This window comes from Phyllostomus discolor, chromosome 10 (genome assembly GCF_004126475.2).
Source record: "Phyllostomus discolor isolate MPI-MPIP mPhyDis1 chromosome 10, mPhyDis1.pri.v3, whole genome shotgun sequence".
Lineage (NCBI taxonomy): Eukaryota > Metazoa > Chordata > Mammalia > Chiroptera > Phyllostomidae > Phyllostomus > Phyllostomus discolor.
The window spans coordinates 70,969,944-70,991,095 of NC_040912.2; the positions used below are offsets into that span (position 1 = coordinate 70,969,944).

At 38.8% G+C, this 21,152-nt stretch overlaps 1 protein-coding gene across 2 annotated transcripts in view; it reads left to right on the forward strand.

The window, feature by feature from the left end:
- The window catches only part of ASB15 (ankyrin repeat and SOCS box containing 15), a 37,176-nt gene extending 32,294 nt beyond the window's left edge, over positions 1-4,882 (forward strand). For both annotated transcript variants that reach the window (XM_028525849.2, XM_036010861.1), the window contains one exon: positions 4,377-4,882. In XM_028525849.2, the coding sequence (XP_028381650.1) occupies positions 4,377-4,549 (173 nt within the window). In that variant the 3' untranslated portion in view covers positions 4,550-4,882. The remainder of the gene's footprint in view (positions 1-4,376) is intronic.
- Positions 4,883-21,152: the final 16,270 nt, after the last annotated feature.

A 21,152-nucleotide genomic window follows, 5' to 3' on the forward strand; every position in this document is an offset into this window, starting at 1 on the left:
ACTGTAAGGTACTTAGCATACTACCTAGAATATTAAAAATACAACTAATACAGCTATTTTAAAAACTATAATATTAGTGTTCTTGTATTATTTTTATTACTTGGTAAGTATGTATGAAGTATGAAATGTATATGTAAAGTATATCATGAAATCCTCACAACTTGTAGAGGTGGGTGTTATCATGCTAATTTTTATCAGTGAAAATCTAAGGCTAAGGGAACTATGTAACAGTCTGGACCTGATGAATTCATGAAAAACTGGGCTGTCTGGATCCCTCTCAGAACCAAGTGCCACATTGGGAGGAACATCAGAATCAAGCAGGATAGAGATAAGAGTCACATAAGTAGGTTGGCAAACAAAATCAGGAAACCTCAGGGAGCAAGATACCGTATTTTGGATCACTGCAAGAAGATAGAGTAGGAAGCTCTGTTAAATTAAAAGAGCTACCTTGAACCTAACTTCCTCTTAGAAATTAGGAAAACTAAATCCACATAAAAACGAACCACAGAAAATCATCGCAGTCAAAACTCATATAAATTTATCACAAGAAAAAATAGAAATAGAGATGTCAAATTTTTTAAAAATCTTGTCAATACAATCATGTAGGGATAGCACACTGAGATGACAAAGTTCTAAAGGAAGTGATTACTGTAAAAGTCAGAATAGCAGTTCCTTATAGGGGAGGAATAAATAAAGCTTGGATGGATGTGGAAGGAATTCTGGGGTGGCTGGGGCAGTTCTATTTATAGCCTGGGAGGTAATTAAAGATGTTGACCTAATAATCACTTATAATAACTTAAGAAACTATGCATTTGTTCAGTTGCTCTATCTATATTTTATTTCACAACATTTTGGTTAAACATTTTGGTTAAACATTTTGGAGATTATAAGGACAAAAACTCCAAAGTGTAGACAAATTAATTTCCCCAAGTTGTAGACACAGATAATAACAAAGCAGGAATTTGAACCCTTGTCTGTCTCAATTCAAAACATAGGCTTTTTCTCCAATACCACTCTGCTTCCTGTCATAGAACAGATATTGCTTCTAATTGGTAATTAATTTTCCATGTGTTTATACTGAAAAAGAATGACCAATTCTTAGAACTTTAGAAAAGCAATCCAAGTAAAAACAAGAGGAAGGTTTTTGTTTTTTTCAGTTGCTATTGTAACTAGAATGTAAGTTAGTTGATTGCTATGAGTATGGTTAACCACTGGATGTCAGGATTTCTCCAGGTATACAAGAGGCAGTATGTTTGTTTGTTTGTTTGTTTTTAAATTATATTTTGTTGATTATGTTATTACAGTTGTCCTGACTGTCCCCTTTTGTTCCCTTCCACCAAGCACCCCCCCCCACTGCCTCAGGCAATCCCCCCACCCTTGTTTATGTTCACAGGTCAGCACATAAGTTCTTTGGCTATTCCTTTTTCTATACTGTAGTTTAAATCCCCAGGGCTATTCTGTAACTACATATTTGTACTTCTTAGTCCCCTCACTTCTCAGCCATTCTCCCACAGCCCCCCTCCCATCTCTTTATCTTTAACCTTTGGCATTTTAATTATGATGTATCTTGGGGTGGACCTCCTTGCGTCCATCTTGTTTGGGACTCTCTGTGCTTCCTGGACTTGCATATCTATTTCCTTGACCAAATTAGTGAAGTTTTCTTTCATTATTTTTTCAAATAGAATTCCAGTTTCTTGCTCTTTCTCTTCTCCTTCTGGCACCCCTATGAAGTGAATGTTGGATTGCTTAAAGTTGTCCCAAAGGCTGCTTACGCTATCTTTGTTTTTGGGATTCCCTTTTCTTCTTATTGTTCTGAGTGGTTGTTTTGTGCTTTCTTATGTTCCAAATCATTGATTTAACTCTCAGCTTCATCCACTTTACTGTTGTTTCCCTTAAATTATTCTTTATTTCAATTAGTGTATCCTTTGTTTCTGATTGGATGTTTTTTATGCTCTTGAGGTCCTCACTAAGTTCCTTGAACATCGTTATAACCACTGTTTTGAACTCTGCATCTGATAGATGGTTTATCTCCGTTTCTTTTAGCTCTTTTTCTGCAGTTCTGATCTGTCCTTTCATTTGGGCCATGTTTCTTTTTCTCCTCATTTTGGCAGCCTTCCTGTGTTTGTTTCTATGTATTTTGTAGAGCTGCTTTGACTCCATGTCTTGGTAGTGTGGCCTAATGTAGTAGGTGTCCTGTAGGGTCTAGTGGCACAGTCTCCCCTAACACCCAAGTTGGGTACTTGAGGTGGACCCTCTGTGTGGGTGAGTACACCTTCTTCTCGTAGTTGAGCCTTGATTGCTGATGGAAGATCAATGGTAGGGGTTTAACCAGGCCAGTCAACTGCAAGGATCACCTGGGCACATTTACTACCAAATTCGGCCCTCTGTGGAGGATGAGCTGTGGGGGCAGGATGGTGGTACTCCAATGTGGTCTGTAGCTGCCCTGGGGTTTCCTGGGTGGTGCAGGCCAAGATCAGCCTCCACCTGTGTTTTACCTGGGGTCACATGCTGAATTATGAAGCAATATGAGATGGCTGCTACTTGTGCTGGGCTTAGAGATTTCCAGGCAAAGCCAAGCTGTTAATGTAGGCTGCTAGTTCTGGGCCTGGGTCTCACTTAGGCCAGCTGCTGTTTGTTTGAAAGGATTTGGGAAATTGTGAAGCATGAGCATTAATGTGGAAAAGCAGTTTGGGTAGGACCGTCAATTGGGTGCGCCAGAGTGCCTGTTGGTCTCCAAGGCAGGTCAAACAGTGTTAGCTAGGTTGATCGAGTCATAGATATGGCACTAGTCTGCCAGCTCTGTCAGGGAAGAGCCCAGAAAATGGACAATGGTCTCTGCTCAACTTGATGCCAGATACCCCAGCCTCCCTCGTGCATACTACTGGTGCCCCTCAAGCTGCCTCCCCAATCCTGGGGCTCAGAAAGAGTGAGTCTGAGTAGCAGAGTCCATGTGTGGGTTCTTTAAGAGGTACTGCTTGGGGCTCCAGTAGTTTCTTCCACCAACTCAATCTCTGCTGGTTTTTGCAGCCAGAAGTTGTGGGGACTTATTTTTTTGGCACTGGAACCCTGGTCTGAGGGCCTTGGTGTGGGGCTGGGACTCCTCACTCCCAAAATATCCCTCCTGAATGTTTATCCTCCACATGTGGATGTGGGACCAGCACATTCCGTGTCTTCAGCCCTCCTACCAGTCTGAATGGATGTGGTTTCTTTAACTCTGTCGTTGTCTGACTTCCATTCAACTTGATTACTGTCAGTTCTGAGTGATGGTTGTTTTATAAGTTAGTTGTAATTTTGCTGTGGTTGTGTGAAGAGATGAGCCATGCTTGTCTATGCTGCCATCTTGATCCGAAGTCTCAAGGCAGTAAGTATATTTGCTAGGGAAGAAGGTTAAGGTGGTAATTTTTTTTAAAAAAGATGGGTTTATTTTGCCTATTTTGGTAACAATTATTTTGCCTCAATTGTTTTTGAAAAATATCATTTTCATTTTAAAAAGATAATTTAAATGTTTATAATCTCAAGTGTAACAGAAATGTGATGTCTTTTATTTTTTAATTGAGTGATAGTTCACATTATTGAATGGTTACAAGGTACCAAGCACTTTTCTAATATTTTACATGAATTATTTTTTGTTGTCTTCAAACAACCCTAGGAGGTAGGTCCTACTCTTATCCACATTTCACAGCTGAGAATACCAAGTTCATAGGGGTTAAGTAACTCAGCTAAGGTTACACAAGTACTAACTAGCAGAGCCAGGATTTTAATCCAAGCTAACTGTGTGCTATGCTGCCCTTTCACTAGCTCGTATTGCTGGGATAAAATATCAGTATTCAAATTGCAATATAATTAAAGTAAGAGTTGAAAGTAAAGACTAACTCTGATATTTGCCATTAGACAAAATGTTTAGATGTCAGACACTGAAACAAACCTAAGAATCATAAACATATGGAATCATTTGCATCAGATGTTTCCTGGATAAGTTTGCATGAGAAAGATTTGTAGAAGAGAGCAAAAGTAAAGAAATATATCTCTGTAACTCAATTTTAAAAAACAAGTAGGAGGAGATGTGAGCACTTGTTCTCTCAGATCAAGTGCATTCATTCATTTAACGTTCCCTAGCTGAAGGCCCCTATGAGCCAGACTGTGTTCCTGACACAGAGACAGACTAAATATCTGTATTCCTGGAGATTACATGCTAGAGGGAGGGTCTGGAAAGCTTAATTACAATTTGAATTTCACTTAATGTCCCCAGTTGCTAACATGTGTATACCTGTTTTTCAAAATAACATCATTAATGTTATTCTAAAACAGTCTGTATCTTCCAGGTCAATCCACTAATATTAGTTTTTATTTTTGCTTGTTTTCCCCACTCATTTTAGAGAATCCTTGCTCATTAAAGCATTTGTGTCGGTTGAAAATCCGAAGACTTATGGGACTCCAGCGACTCTGCCAGCCAGCCTCGGTGAAGAAGCTTCCTCTACCGCCAAGTATTCAAAGATACATATTATTTAAAGAGTATGATCTCTATGGACAAGCGCTAAAATTGCCATAATCTATAAATAATATTTTAAACGCCATTTAAGAAATATTTTTAAATGTGATTCCCTAAGAGCATTTCTTGGAATCATTTTATATCCTTAAGTGTATTTAAATCCATTGACAGTTTTAAAATGGGATCCTGTGTTCTTATGAGAACAGTGTATTTCACATCTTTAAAAACCTTTACATTGTGGTTTTTAAAATTCAAGCACAGTTGATACCCAATATTATATTGGTTATATTAGTTTCATATGTACAATATAGTAATGTTACATTTTATACTTTATGTGATCACCCTACTAGTTCTAGTAATCATCTGTCACCATGTGAGCTTAACACAATATTATTGACTATATTCCCCTTCTCCTTTTCACCCACTCCCCTACCCCACCCTTCTGACAGCCATCCTTTGGAATATACTGTGATTTTTTAAGCTAGTTAATATTTTTTATTTGAATTTCTATTGATTTTCTTCACTTGCAAGAAGTCTTCAAATTCTCCCTTCAAGTGGCTCCTACAATATCCATCAGCAAGTCTCTCCTGTGTTTATAAAACAAACACCCACTTTTTCCAACCACATCTTCAGCCAGTCCCTGGCCCTTCCTCTCCTTTCTCTCATGGCCAAGCTGCATGAAAGAGCTCCTTCCTGCCTGCAGATTTACACACTGTATCTGGCTTCTGCTCCCTCACTGCCCTTCTCAAGGTCCTTAACCACTTCATGTTGCTAATTCCAATGAGCATTCTTCAGTCCTTTCAGCTGATTCCTGCACCATCTGACACTTGCCTGCTCCCTCCTTGAAAATGTCTTCCCTTGGTTTCCAGCCTCGGTGTCTTGGCTGTCCTCCCAGACTGCTTTTTCTCTGGCTTCTTTCTGTGTTGCTCATTTCCTTTAAGCTTTTTGTAATATGTCTTAAGCCTTTTTCTTATGCCACATTATCTGGGAAATTTCACCCATGTTTGCAGTTTCGATTACTATCTGTATACATTTGACTACCAAATTTATATCTGAAGTTCAGCTCTTTCTCTCATGGGCCTGAGACCTGTGTAGACAATTGCCCTAATGGTCATGAACACCAAGATACTTCAAGTTCAACATGCCCCAAATGAACTCATTGTCTTCCTCCACCAAAAGGCTTCTTTCTTCTCTTACATTCTCTAGCTCAATGGTTAGTGCAGTTATTGATTCAGTTTCCCAAGTCAAAAGCCTGGACATTCATCTCAATCATCCAAATTTCCTTACCCAATATAACAGATCATCAAATCCTGGTACATTTATCTCTTCAAATTATTTGCTACTCTGTTTCACTGATTTTGGCCCTAATTCCAGCTCTTATCTCCATTTACTGAGATACTCTAGTGCTGGCTAACCAGCCTTCCTTCCTGCTGTCCTGCCTCTTTCAATGCACATGCTACACACAACGTCCTGGAATGAGCTTTTACAAATATAAGTAGAGTTTCATTCCCCTGCTTAAAATTGTTGCTCATAGGATAAAGTCCAAATGGCCCCTCATGATCTGACTCCCTGTGTTCCTCCTCAGCCTTATCTCTCAATGTCTTCCTTAACCCTCCCCTTCAACCATATTAAACACAGTTTAGAAGTTTAATCGTTGAACAGTGGTTCCCAGACTCATGCAAAATCTATACATCAGTAGTTTTGGTTTCACTAATTTTAAAAATAGGGTCATTTATTTAAATATACATAGAGGATCCCAGAGGGAGAAAAAATGCATATATAGACATATATATATGTGTATATACTAACCCATATATGTATAAACATATATACTACTATGACTGTCATTTCTTTAAAAAGAAGCCATTTTAGTGGCAAAAATAAGGCAGCCTTAAACTTGGTTATTAAAAGGGTTTGACTTTAGCTTTGGAAAGACTTGCCACACTGTCTTCATTTTCCCACTGATGGGTGAAAATTTCATTCTGGCTGCGCAAGTATCTTAGGTTCTTTGTTTGGGAATCACTGCTGCAGAATAGATCACGCTCTCTTGTACCTCAGGGATCTTTGCACTTTCTTTTCACTCTGTCTGGAATTCTCTTTCCATCTCCTTCCTCCCCTCTCCACTCCTTACCCTATAGGTCTCAGCATAGACGTTGCTTCCTCTAGGATGGGAGGCTCCCACACAGCAATTTTCATGTATTATCACAGGTGCCTCTATTTGTCCTCAGTTGTCCACCCCACTAGACTGTAAGCTCTGTGAGGGCAGAGTCTATGTCTGCTTTGTTTTCCAATGTTTTCTCAGAGCCAGATACATTCCATAGAGCACAGGGAGAGTTCAAAAACTAGTTGTTAAATATATTAAATGAGTGAATGTTACACAAGACCCAGACAAAATAACCAATGACCTCATGGTAAATGATAGTTTTTAATCTCTGAATTGGTTATATAACCTTAATATTGTAATTATTTAGATTTATTTTTCTTAGATTTTAATGTTTTCTTATGTTTATTTTTATCTTAAGCATTTCTGCATTGTTTTGATTGTAATACCTCACTGGTTGTGAATTTTTCAAATTGTATTTAGTTTTAGTGTTCTTTGAGACATAAATAAGTATAAAAATTACTTGTACAATTATGGCTATAGTTTTAACCCCTTGCATTCCCTAGAGTTATATTTTTATGTAAATTAGACTGCAATGTATTTAAGTAGAACCATAATGTTTTATGTATAAAATTTCATGATTCCTCTGTTGCTTTCCTACTTGTGGAGAAAATGCATTTTTACCTGTAATGGTGTACTAAATAAATGAAAAATGTTAACAAGAATTTAAGTTTTCCATGTGACTTCAGATATGAAATAAACTAAAGCTTTGACATTTTCTTTAATGTAGTTTATATAAATAGATTACGTGAAAGTAAATACATGAATTCATCACACATGCTACAGGTTTTGAAAATGGTTCTTTTGGTATTTGTAAAGCAGGAGAAAAATGTGTCCTATGAGACTGAGGCAATCGCTCCATACCAAATGGGTTTGATCTTTTTCTTATCACATCTCGAAGTTTGCTAGCAGTGTTTTTGTTTTTGAGTAGGCTGGATGGTAAGGGGAATTAATTTCTACCTAATTAGGACTCTGTTTCTCCCAGAATATGCCACTTTATGTGCGAGAGGGCAACAGCTGCTCATCCCCATGAGCCTTTGGAGAAGCCAAATTTTCTACAGTGGCGCCTGTTTGACCACTGTGAAATCAATGTGGTCATTTTGGCAACATCTTTCCATGCCGCCAAGATGGCATGGCTGTTTTGGTCACTGTGGATTCTATTTTGTATTACACGGAAAGCCTGGGTAGAAAGAAGCTGATCTGACTTCTCATTAGAGTGTGTCTTGTTTAGTTTTTCAGTAGGTGATCTTTAACTAGTATTTCCATTTCCAACTTAAAATAATTTCATAAGCACATTAAAATCAAGTGCCTCCTAAAGAATATGGTTCATTCAGTTTCATTAGTTACAGGACATGTTTCCAGGCAACAGGATGACAGTGCAGAAAAAGTGAAAATGATTGTATAAGTGTTGCACAGACAAATCAGTACATATGGGTCAGACAGCATGGAAACCACAAATAAATGCAATACTTTATGACACAGAGAATCACACTTAAACCTCATTATTGGCCTTCTACCATACATTTCTACCCAAAATCTGGTTTCAAGACACATCACTCATATATATATATATATCATCACCTTCCAAATCAGAAATCATTTAGGAAATACAAAAACTGTAAACTACTTCAAGGTACTTATGGGGCAAAATGAAACACTACCTGTATATATTCACACTTTCATACATAGTACATATATGTGACATATACACATGTACATATATACATGTATCATAGTATGGCATATTAGCAGCGCAGGAGGTAAGAACATATACTTTGTAGTCAAGCGGACATGATTTTCAACCAGGCTCCACCAGTTACTAGCTGCTGGAATTTGAACAAGACATGAGATAAATGTATAAACATGTTATCTAACATAGAGTGAGTACACACGAAGTGAGCTCTCATCATTATTACCTAGTGACAGCGATTCATGCCAAAGTGGCAAATGTTAGGAATACTGGTCTAATGGTTCAGGTCTGCAGATTGTCATGCTTACATGTGAAAATATGAAAAATATTGTTGGAGAGGTATATGGCATCTTACTATCATTTATAAATACTTTGAAAAAATTCACAGGATAAAAACAGCAGGGAATTGATCCTAGCATGTAACCCTTATATTTGCTTTTACTTAATAAAGCCCTGATTGTCAATTGTTAAAAAGGGAAGAAAGGGCTTCTCAGGGGAAAAGGTGTGTAGAAGGAATAGACTTACTTGACCTCGGTGGCCTGTGTTTTGTAACCTCAGGGAGTGCTAGAGATGTCTGGGGATTTGCTGTTTTTGGAAAGAGACAGCCTAGTAATTTGAATCTGGTCTCCGGGAGCGCCTGACTTCTAAGGTTGGATTAGCCAGTGATTCCACCAGAGGCACTTGATGGGCACTAACATTCTGTGCTTCAGATTCCAGTAAACTGGGAACAGCCATTTCTCTTGCTTTGGAATTCTTCCATCCTGGATCTCCCAAAGAGATTTAAGATAAAACTTCTTGGAAGCAGCCCGTAGTGCTGGATAAGGTAGAAGGTGTGGAGGGCGCTAAATGTGATACTTACCCTGGGATTGAGTGGGTGTGAGATACCAGTATCAGGTTCTCTTTGCGTAAAGCAAAGTGTGTACTTGTTTTCTCAAGGAAGCTATTTTTTATGCTTGTGGAAGTCAACTAACTAGACAAGACATTCAGTGGTCAACAGTCTACGTTTATGAATGTCTGAATATCCCTAAAGATCTAGTTATCCCAATTGGTTTAATACTGTTTCAGTGAAGTGATAACTTTAATCATCTTTGCCTGAATAATAGCAAAATTCGCTTAGGCTTGATGCATTGGAAGCGCCTCGACTCTGACTCCAGACCCTCTGTCAGAGGCCTGCCTGTCACAATCACCAGATGTACCCAAGAGACTAAATTGAATCTGAACTTTTCTGAGTCTGACTCCTACAGTGATTCTAGGATATCTGAAGACCATCTCCTCAAACAAAAGTCTTTTATTTGACAATTAAATGTAAGGTTTAGAAAGCAAGTAAGTTTAAGAGAGGTAGAATCATATTAAAGCTTTTCTAAATAACAAGCTTTAGAAGGGAAAGATGATGAGAACTCCAAGTCTATAGAAGAAAAATGGCCGATATTTTCTATAGATATATGGAAATATATCCTATCCATACAAAGGCTCAATTATTTGTTTTATGAATGTAGAAAGAATCTTAAGAAACATCTAGTTCACTTGAGTACATTCTGGAAAGACTACTTCAATAACATTGCCTTTAGTTTGTCCTGTGTTTTACAGCTCACAAGGCATTCCACACACAACATCTCACTTGATTCTTATAGCTACTGTAGGAGCAGGGAAGGGAAGGGGTTAGTTACTGCCTCTCTGTGGGTAAGGAAATCTGTCTCACAGGTCACTAAGCTAGGACTGAACCTGGGTCTCCTGACTCCAGATCCTGACCTCTCTCCACCCCAACATTTTTAGTTCAGATTAGGAGGGCATTGTTTATAAAAGCCAAAGTGGAAACAATCCGAATGCCCATGTTGCAAATAAATATGCAAAATATGGTATAACTGTAACAAAATAATATTCAGCAACCTGGTACAACACGATGAACCTCAAAACCATTAGATGAAGTGAAAGACCAGACACAAATAACTGTTATTATATGATTCCATTTATATAAAATGTCCAGACAAAGCAAATACGGAGAGATAGGAAACAGATTAGTGGTGTGGGGACCTTTTGTGGGGACTGGAACTGTTGTAAAATTGGGTTGTAGTGATGGTTTCACAAGTTGGTAAATTTACTGAAAAAAATTCTTGACGTTTATACTTAAGGTGGATGAATTTTATGGGATGTAAACTGCATCTGAATAAATCACTTTAAAAAAAGAATAGGAGTCTGTTTCTCACTGACAGGTGAGGCCATGTTTATACCCTCGCTGAGGCAGGCTAGCTAAACAATGAAATCATCTGGCTCAGAGGGCAGCACTTGGTTCTGGTGCGGGCAGCACATGATTTATTAGTTTTGTTCTGCTGATAAGGCCGTTAAAAGCAGACAACGAGACAGTGTTCAAGGGCGGCTCAGTGCTGGCTGCTTTCGCCAGCCTTCTGGGCCTCCACCCCAGGCAAACACAGCCTGCTCTGCCGAACTCTGACATTTCCATGCTGGAGGTAATACCACTTCCCCACATCATCATCATCATTCTATACAAACACACAAAAACACACAGATTGAGAGCTAAAAGGGTGAAGGTTTCCTGTCCTATTAAGGGCATGAATTGACAAGGAATCATGTTACCAGTGGAATGGGTCTTCAGTAACACCCTTGACAACTAGCTCTGATTCCCTGGGGTGCAGCAGAAAGGATAAGGAGGAAAAGGGGGGAACGTCATTCGGAAATGGGTGCCAAGGGAAAATCAGAGAAGGCGAACACTCAAAAGGCTACGGGTCCCTGGAGCACAGGGGAACTGTGGAAGTAAAGGTCAGTGAGGGAGGAACTGTGAGTCTCTGTGAAAAGACAATGCCTTAGATTTTCAGGATAAAATTGTAAACCCAAAAGCTCAGGAACAAGATACCAGTTCTCAAGCACTAACTGTCCCATTATTGGACACACTGAGTCCCCATATCCCTGTACTTTGACACTGAAGTTACCTTTGTAGCCCCTCTTCATAGCAGGATCTCAGCTTTTTGGCCCTTTAAGTTTCCACTTCCCTATAGGACTTAAAGTTTGCTCAAGTGACAGTTGCCCTGCACCTGAGGGGAGAGCCCTCCCAGGGAAAAGATCCATCTTGGGTGCTGACCCTTCACATCCTTCTTCCTGATACCACGGTGAGCAAATCATACAAAACCATGATGTCAGCACTTTCCCGTGAGGGTTACAGGAAACCCGTTGTAGAAATGAATGACTGCCTCGGACCTGTACACCTCAAGTACAGTTTCCTTTATTAGAACTTCGTATGATACATATCAAATCTTCTCCCCATTTCATGAGTGGAATTCCTTACTGATGCTCTGCAGCATAAGATGAAAGAACTGATTGATAAACTTCAGCTTCTTTGCTTGTTTCTGATTTTTTTCTGGAAATCACTTTTTTTTTTGTCTTTACAGTTTTAACATTATCAGTTTATCTTTACTTTTTCTTGCATGGGACTCATTTTTCTGTGTTTGAATTAGTTCAGCAAAGGATACTTGAATCTGCTATACATAAGGTAAAGCATTAGACGCTCAATTAAAAATGTTTGACTTCTCTGTCTTTCATTTTGGCACTTTTCAAAATGACAAACTAGCAAATCTCAACATGACAAGTGGCTTGGACTTTTGAAACATGGCTCTAATTACCAGTTACTAGTTGGGTATACTCAGAAACTTTTTAACCTCTCAGAACCTCAAAACTCATTTTCATCCTTTGTAAATGGAAGTAATAGTGCCGATGACGTCAAGTGTTGCCTCACACACACTCAGTGGTGTCTACACACAATTATTAAATAAGATCATATTACTACGTTAGACTGCTTGGCACATTGTATGTAAAAGCATTTCGTAAACTATAAATATTACACAATTGCAAGATATTGTTATAAATAGCTCTAATAATTTTAAATTTGACTCATGCTCACTCCCACAAGCTGGCATAGCTGGGAGATTTGCTTGGCTGCCAAGCCTGAGAGTGAAGACTTGATAAGGGTATTGCCAGTTCTCATCTGATCCCTGGGGCCTGCTTGGTTGTTGTCTGCCCAGAGCCTGACCTTAGCCTGACATTCCCCCGGGAGCCTCTCTCTGGGCAGCTGACAAGCTCCCTCCGACAGACTGAGTGAAGTCGGAAGCTTAACTTCCTTAGGGGCCATTACTTTAGCAGCCTTCTGACAAACCATTGCAGGAAATGTTGAAAACCCAAATCCTTCTGTGTAAGTGGGAAACATGTTAGATCTAGTCCAGGAAGCAATCTTGCTTCTGTACAGTAAGAGGGATTATAACAGCCTTAAAAAAAAAAGGCAGGGGTAGAGGGAGGGTGAAAATAAAGCACAGCTTGTTAACAGCAGATAGAGCCTGGATACTTGTGAGAATATGGGAATTTCCAGTTTCCCCACCTGACAAATGAATCTATAGCATATGCTTGTCATGTTTCTTCATCAGAAAATTGGGGACAATTTGAATACAAAGGCATTCATGAAACGAAAAAAATGCCATCATGAACTATAACATGTAGTGGCCAGTTGGGCTTGGTCATTAGTTTGGGGGCCACACTCCAAGGAAGAGTGACTGTGAAGCAGAAGATTTCATGTCGCTGTTTGAGTGCTGGGGTTCCCAGGAACAGTGAGTAGAGTGGGGGGGGGGGGGGGCAGCAGGGAGGACAGAGAAGTCAGGTTACAATTAGGTGGCATTTCTCTATAAGCACTTCTGGAAACTGCTTAAGATCTTAGAAGAAAGAAACTCAAATCACCTTAGACTTCATTTTTTGTCATGATTCTATTATAACAGTCTCACATTCTTAACTAATTTTTTGTTTATAATTATATTATTCTTAAAGAGTTCCTTCCTCAATACCCTATAAACCTCAAGCTGTATCAGACTTGGATCTACTCCTCTGTACACTGCAACTGATCTGGTTTTGATATTTTTAAAAAACATAAGTCCTGGACACATAATAACTATTCTAGACACAGTGAGTGGGTAAAGAGGGCCTTTTCCTCTGGAGAAAACTTCTTTCCTGTTAAGACAAGTTCAAAACAAGCAATCCCCAGTGGGAAGCTGCTGTGGAATGGAGTTTTGTGGGAGCTGGAGAACTAAGCTGATCTCAGAATCAGAAAGGTCTCCCCGTGAGAGTGCTACTGAAGACCCAAGAGAGTATGGGAGGCACTTATTAGGGCCCGCTCTATGTGTTTTCCCAGACTGGAGCCCCATGAGAGCAAGCTCTGAAAGGGGCTAGCAAGTCTCCCTGGAGAACCAGGTAAAAACACAGGTGGCAGACATGAACTGACTCTAACACCAAGGGTTCCTGTGGGAACCAGGCCTGATAAATACATTTATCCTTTGAAGCTTGCTCTGCTTTGTTCTGTATAGCCCTGGTGATATAAACCAGATGTTCAAGTTCAAGGCATAAGGAATAAACTCCTTATCTCATGAAACGCGTCTTAAAGACCCTCTGGAGTCAGCATGACTAACAGACCCTGACCTATGGCAGATCTCTGTGTTCCTTTGTTCCTTCAATTGTCATTTATAGATAATACCTGTTTTTGTATGACTATAGCTTTTTGACATTGATTGATGAGCTATGCATGTATGCACCTCTGCATACCATTCCCAATAAAAGCCATTTGGGAGAAGGGCTTGTGGTGTTCTCCACTAGAGGGAATCACCACCCCCTTTCCCTCCAGATCACCAAGATTGTGTCTGGGATGACTTATTTCTCATCCATGGAGGACAGGAGAAGAACTGCAGGCTGGAGTTCCTCCCACAGCCACTGACAGTCCAGGCACAAGGGGGAGCATGCGCAGTGGCTTGGGGATGGAACAGGTATGGAGTTCAGAAACCCAGTGTGGCTCCAGTGAGAGAGTTGGAGGAAGTGACCCAAGTTGAGGCTGGAGAGGCGAGCAGGTCATGATTCTGAAGGGGCCAGAGGACAGGGTTAAAGATTCTAACTGAAGCATAACAGAAGCCATTTATGGGTTTTAGGCAGAGAAAGACCCATTGATTTGTGTTTGCCAAAAGTAATCTGGCTATATTGTAGGAAAGGGGAAAATGTCCAGTCACCATACATCAGGGAGTTAGTATTGCAGTCATTGAAGAAAATGAGGACAACAGTCTAGCTTCTAGTTGACACAAGGGGGAATAGTAGGCATGAAATACGATTCAAGAGCTTGTGAGTGAACTTGGCAATATTGGTGAGAGGAGGAGCCAGAGCAAGCACCTCTATTCCAGCACCTGGGTGGACAAGGATGCCATTTTCAGAAACATGGCAGCCAGGGTTGGGGGTGGGCAGGCAGAAAGAGGGAAAGGAAGCTACTGGTCTGAAGCAGATTGAGTTTTAGGTGCCAGTGAGACATCCAGTTTCTAAGTATTTTCATTAACATTCTTAAGCTTGAGGATACAAATTTTAGCTCAGTAAAATGACATGTAATTGTAAACCTCAGACCTTTGGAGTCCTTCTGATCATTGAAATGACATATATTAAATTTGTGAGTGACAAGGGTGTAATGTAGAATAAAGCAGAGGATTGGGAGAAATGAGACTTTAATAAATGTATTCATATAATACATTCACTTAACTCTGTTTTGTGGTTATAAATAGGAATGCTTATACAAGCATTATGCAAGTCCATAAATTACCAAATTCTTCTTGAAATTTGAAGGTTATTAAAGAAAATGAAGAAACAATTGGTAGGGCCTCTCAAAACTTCTAACATAATCAAAAGGACATAAGCAACAAGCTAAGTAACTCACCTTTAGGCAATGGGAGTCTCTTGCCATTGGGAGTGTTAGGCTGAGGTCAGTACAAGTGGAGTTAATCTCCAATCACTGCCTATAAATGCTATTTACTGAAATACCAGATCTGCTGGCAGGACTGGTACTGCTGATTTGGGGAGGTACTGATGAATTTTATTCTTATTAAGTCTCCATTATTATTCTGACTCTTGCCCGGATTAAAGTTGCAAACATTAAAGAAGGCAAACTATGGCTGTGAATGGTACCTCTGGGATAATGTTAGAAATTTCCACTTAACAGTAGATAACAATAAAGTCCAAAACTCCTTGACACAGCCCTTCAAATAAGAAATACTCAACAAGTAGAATTCCAGCCAAGATGGTGGTATAGGTAGATACACTTTGCCTCCTTGCACAACCAAAAGAAGAACAAAAAATTTAAAAAAAAATAACCACAATTGCCAGAAAATGGAACTATATGGAAGTCCAACAACCAAGGAGTTAAAAAAGAAAGATTTATCCAGACTGGTAGGAGGGGCAGAGATAGGCAGCCGGGTGGAGAGAACTTGCAGCAAGGTGGCCGGAGGACCAGGGCAGGCAAGGGGGTGGCTGGTGGACCAGCTGGTCCCACATTTGCATGCGAAAAAACTGGAAGGAACAACTAGGGAGCAAGACAGACCGCAAAACCCAGGGTTCTAGTGTGGTGAAATAAAGACTCAGAACCTCTGACTGAAAAAACCTGTGGGGGTTGAGGCAGCAGGAGAAATTTCTAGCTTCACAGGAGAATTTGTTGGAGAGACCACACAGAGCTCTAGAATGTACACAAACCCACCCACCCAGGAATCAGCACCAGAAGGGCCCAATTTGCTTGTGGGTAGCAGAGGAAGTGACTGAAAGCTGGCTGAGAGCTGAACAAGTGGTATTGTTGCCTCCCAGACCCCTTCCCACCACACAGTGCCACAATGCAGCCATGTGGGTTGCCCTACCCTGGTGAACATCTAAACCTCCACCTCTTACTATGTAACAGGCATGCCGAAACAAACAAACAAACAAAAAAAGTGGCCCCAATGAAAGAACAGATCAAAGCTTCGGAAAAAATACAACTAAGCAACAAAGAGATAGCCAACCTATCAGATGCAGAGTTCAACACACTGGTAATCAGGATGCTCACAGAAATGGTTGAGTTGTTCACAAAATAGAGGAAAAAGTAAAGAATATGAAAAGTGAAATAAAGGATAAAGGAAAGTGTACAGGGAGCCAACAGTGATGGGAAGGAAACTGGGACTCAAATCAACAGTTTAGAGCAGAAGGAAGACATAAACATTCAACTAGAACAGAATGAAAACAAGAATTCAAAAAAATGAGGAGAGGCTTAGGAACCTCTGGTACACCTTTAAACATTCCAACATCTGACTCATAGGGGTGCCAGAAGGAGAAGAGGAAGAGCAAGAAATCGAAAACTTTTTTGAACAAATAATCAAGGAAACTTTCCCTAATCTGGCAAAGGAAATAGAATTCCAGGAAATCCCAGAAGCTCAGAGTATCCAAAAAAAGTTGGACCCGAGGAAGCATACATCAAGGCACATGATAATTACATTACTCAAGATAAAAGAGAAGGAGGGAATCTTAAAAGCCACAAGAGAAAAGGAGACAGTTACCTAGAAAGGAGTTCCCATAAGACTATCAGCTGATTCTCAAAAGAAACTTTATAGGCAAGAAGGGGCTGGAAAGAAGTATTCCAAGTCATGAAAGACAAGGACCTACATCCAAAATTGCTCTATCCAGCAAAGCTATCATTTAGAATGAAAGGGCAGATAAAGTGCTTCCCAGATAAGGTCAAGTTAAAGGAGTTCATCATCACCAAGCCATTATTATATGAAATGTTAAAGGGACTTATCTAAAAAAAATGAAAATCAATAATATGAACAGTAAAATGACAACAAACTCACAACTATCAACAACCGAACCTAAAGGAATGAAAACAAAAACAAAAACAAACTAAGCAAACAATTAGAACAGGAACAGATTCACAGAAATAGAAATCACATGAAGGGTTATCAGTGGGGAGGGGGAGGGAGAGAATGAGGGAAAAGGTAAAGGGAATAAGAAGCATAAATGGTAGGTACAAAATAGACAGGGGGAGGTTAAGAATAGTGTGGGAAATGGATAAGCCAAAGAACTTATATGTATGACCCATGGTCATGGACTAAGGTGGGGATATGACGGTGGGTAGAGAGGTACAAGGTGGAAAGGAATAAAAGGGAGAAAAAATGGGACAACTGTAATAGCATAATCAATAAAATATATTAAAAAATATTCAACATCTATATGCATCTACTATGTGCCAGACATAATACTTGTGGCTGTTCAGAGAGAGATAGAGAGAGTGAAAGAGAGAAGACAGGGGGAGCAGGGGTCAAGATACCAAAGCATTCTATTTGATATAGTATAAAAACCAGCTGTACTATTCTGCCTATTTCCACCTATTCCCAACCCCTACTCCAAATACCTGGTTTTGGTCTTTGTTTTCATACTCCTGTGGTTTGCCCAGAGGCCTCTCTCTGCCTGGAAAACTCTTTATCAACTTCTGTGCCTTCTGCGGCTCCTCCCACTCGGCCACCCTGCTTCTGCATCTGCAGTCCACCTCTCTTCTCCTGCTGGCACCTTGGTGGGGCCGGCACTGCACTTTGTTGCTGTCAGCTGTCTGTCTTTATCCCCAGAGTATGAACTCCTGGGGGCAGGGGCCAGATCAATTTCTATTTTTCTGCATGTAATCCTAGCTTCCAGCACATACCTGTCCACACAGCAGTACTTGGTAAATGTGTGCTGAATAAACAAATAATAGTATTTTTGGGAGGAAACCAAAGAAAATAAAGATTGAAAGAGGAAACTGTGTTTTCACTAAAAAGGGCATTTGCCAGTATACTGGGAAGTGGTATGTATTTGATTGTCAATCAGGGAACATTAAAATGATTCTCCCTACAATACAGAACAGCAGATGCTTACCTTGAAAAGGATGTAAAAGCAATTCTACTAAAAAATGAAATGTGCTCAAATAAAAATCGCAAAACAGAAAATGCTGATGCTGGGAATATGATTTGATTTTTTCCCTTCACTGTAGACAAGGTTGCACAGAATTCTAAGTTACTCATCATACTTAGTCTAGCCTGGGTCAGGTGGTGGTGTCTGGTCACTCAGCAGAATTATATTCAATGAACTTAAACCTTGTAGAGAATACTTATACGGAGCTCCAGTAAACTAAGATCACACATCCACTGTGATCATTATAATCAGAGTGTTTTCTAACGTATATACTAGGATCTCTAAATGACTAAGGTAGTGTCTTTGAGAGGCCACTTTTTTTTCAATATACTGCCACAGACAAACACTTTGACATTTCTTCTTCTGGAGTCATTTTCACCGTCATTCAGGGACCACCTAAGATCTGTAAGAAGAAACTCACATGAGACTATATTTATTCTGTGTTGCTTCCATGAGAAAACTAAAATATATGGGCTGGTTTTTTAAGAGATCAACTTCAGTACAATAGAAATAAGAATTTTGTAATGATTGGAGCCATCCAACAATGGAATGAATTTTTGGTGATGTAAAATTTTCCCTGAAAGTGTTTAGGCAAACTAGGTGACCACTTAACAGAAACAATAGAGAGGATTCGTGTATTTCAAAGGGGCTTTGAAATCTGATAATCTGTGATTCCAAGAATATCTGAATAATTATTTAATAATCACATTAAATGTGCGGTAGTATGATCTGCACACACCAAGCCCTTACTTTTCTAGGTATATGCTCAAATGTCACCTTATTACAGTGATCTTCCCTGCATGAAATAGTATTCCCACATTCTCCTTTCTTCCCTCTTACCTCACTCTCTTTCTCTCCATAGAGCTTCTGTCTGATATAGTCTGTACTTACTTGGTCATTTATATACTCATATTGTCTGTCTTCCTCAACTGTTGATAGAATATAAACTCCATGAAGGGGGGGGCTTTGTTGGTTTCCTTCACTGCTTTAACCCCAGCACTTTAAATAGAATCTGACATGTAGTGTATGTTTAATAAATTGTTGAATAAAACTAATATTAAAATGTTACAGAAAAATTAAAAACAAGAAAGAAAGAGTAAAACACAGTTCCACTATTTTTATACATAATTACATACCCCTAAATTTGCACGTATCATATGAGCCAATGCTTAACTGTTGAAGAAGTAAACTTGTGCTATCATTTTCATGTATTTTCTTGTCTTTTTTTTTCCAAAAAACACATAGGTTTTCATATAGTTGTAATTATCATTCATTATTTTACCTAGAATGTCATTATACAGCTGAATAACTTGTCTTATTCACCAGACATGGCTATACTGATTGGATGTCATTTCCAAAAATCAAACCATTTTCACATAAAAAACATGTTGTTACCACTGAGGCTACATAAAAGTATATTCATAGGCCATAAAAATATCAAATGAACTCATCACTTCTAATTTCATAATCATCTCTCTCATTAGTAGCATTGAAAAGAGTCATAGTTATTTTGGAGGCAGTATACCATAATGAATTAAGATAGTAATAGTTAGCCAAAGCATTTTGCAAAAGAAAAATGTTGGAGGACTTATCCTTACAATTTCAATATGTATTACAGAGCTATAGTAATTAAAACCATGTGGGACTAACTTAAGAAAATAGGCACAGATCCATAGAACAGATCTGAAAGTCCAGAAAGAAACCCTTACGTTGATGGACAATTGGTTTTCTGCAAAGGCACCAATGCAATTTAATAGGGAGAAGCACAGTCTTTTTTAAAAAGTGCTAAGACAATAGATATTTGCATGCAAAAAGATGAACTTAGACTCTTACCTTACACATACACAAATATTAAGTCAAAATGGGTAACAAACCTAACTATAAAAACCTAAAACTCTAAAACTCTTAGAAAATCATAGGTGTAGTTCTCTCTGACCCTAAGTTAGGAAAGGATTTCTTACAGGAGCTCAAGCAGCAGGAGGAAAAAATTGATAAATTGGATTTCATCATAAATAAAAACATCTGCTCTTCAAAAGACACCAATAGACAAGCCACAGAATGGGAGAAAATATCTGCAAATCATATACCTCACACAGTCCAGGATATATAAAAAATATGTGTCCCAATTAGAGGCAAACTATTTTTAAAATGATCATAAGATTTGAATAACTATTTTACCAAAGTAGATATAAGATAGCCAATAAACATGTGAAACAATTCTCAACATCATTAATTACTAGAAGAAGGAAAATTAAGGCTACAATGAAATATCATTTCATACCCACAAAAATGGCTATAATCAGGAAACAAAAGCAATAGCAAATTAGGATGTGAAGAAACTAGAACTCTCTTCATTGCTGATGGGAATGTAAATTGGGGCAGTCATTTTGGAAAATAGTTTGTCAGTTTCTGGAAAAGGTAAATGTAAATTCACCATATAATTCAGCAATTTCACTACTGCATAGCTATCTACCCAGGAAAAATGAAAACACATGACCACATAAATATTTGCATGAAAATGTTCATAGAGCATTATTTATAATAATCCAAACCTGGAAACAACCCAAGTATTTTTATTCATTCACCAGCTGCTGAACCTGTAAACAAAATATCATACGCCATACATGTATTGATAAATGCCTATTTTAACACATGTACATTTTAACAGATTTTTATCTATGTGCTAAAATGATACCCTTACAGTTTTATAGACTATATATTTCATCACATTCATAAGAATATGAGCAAATCTATGACTTTGAATTAACTTCTCTTCAACTTTCAACTCAGATACAAATTTGAGTTCAAAGTCCAGCCTCACCACATCTTAGCTCTGTGGTCAGTTACTTGACCTCTCTGAATCCATATTAGTAAAACATGGGTAATAACATATACCTTGCAGAACTGTAGGATTAAATGAGATAAAGTATATATAAAATGCTTAACACTAGGCTGGCACAGTGTCGATTCTTCATAAATCATACCCAGTATTATTGTTTGTCCTTTTGGAGTTTTCTTTGCAAATCTCATTGTTTTCGAACAGCCCTGGGCGAGGA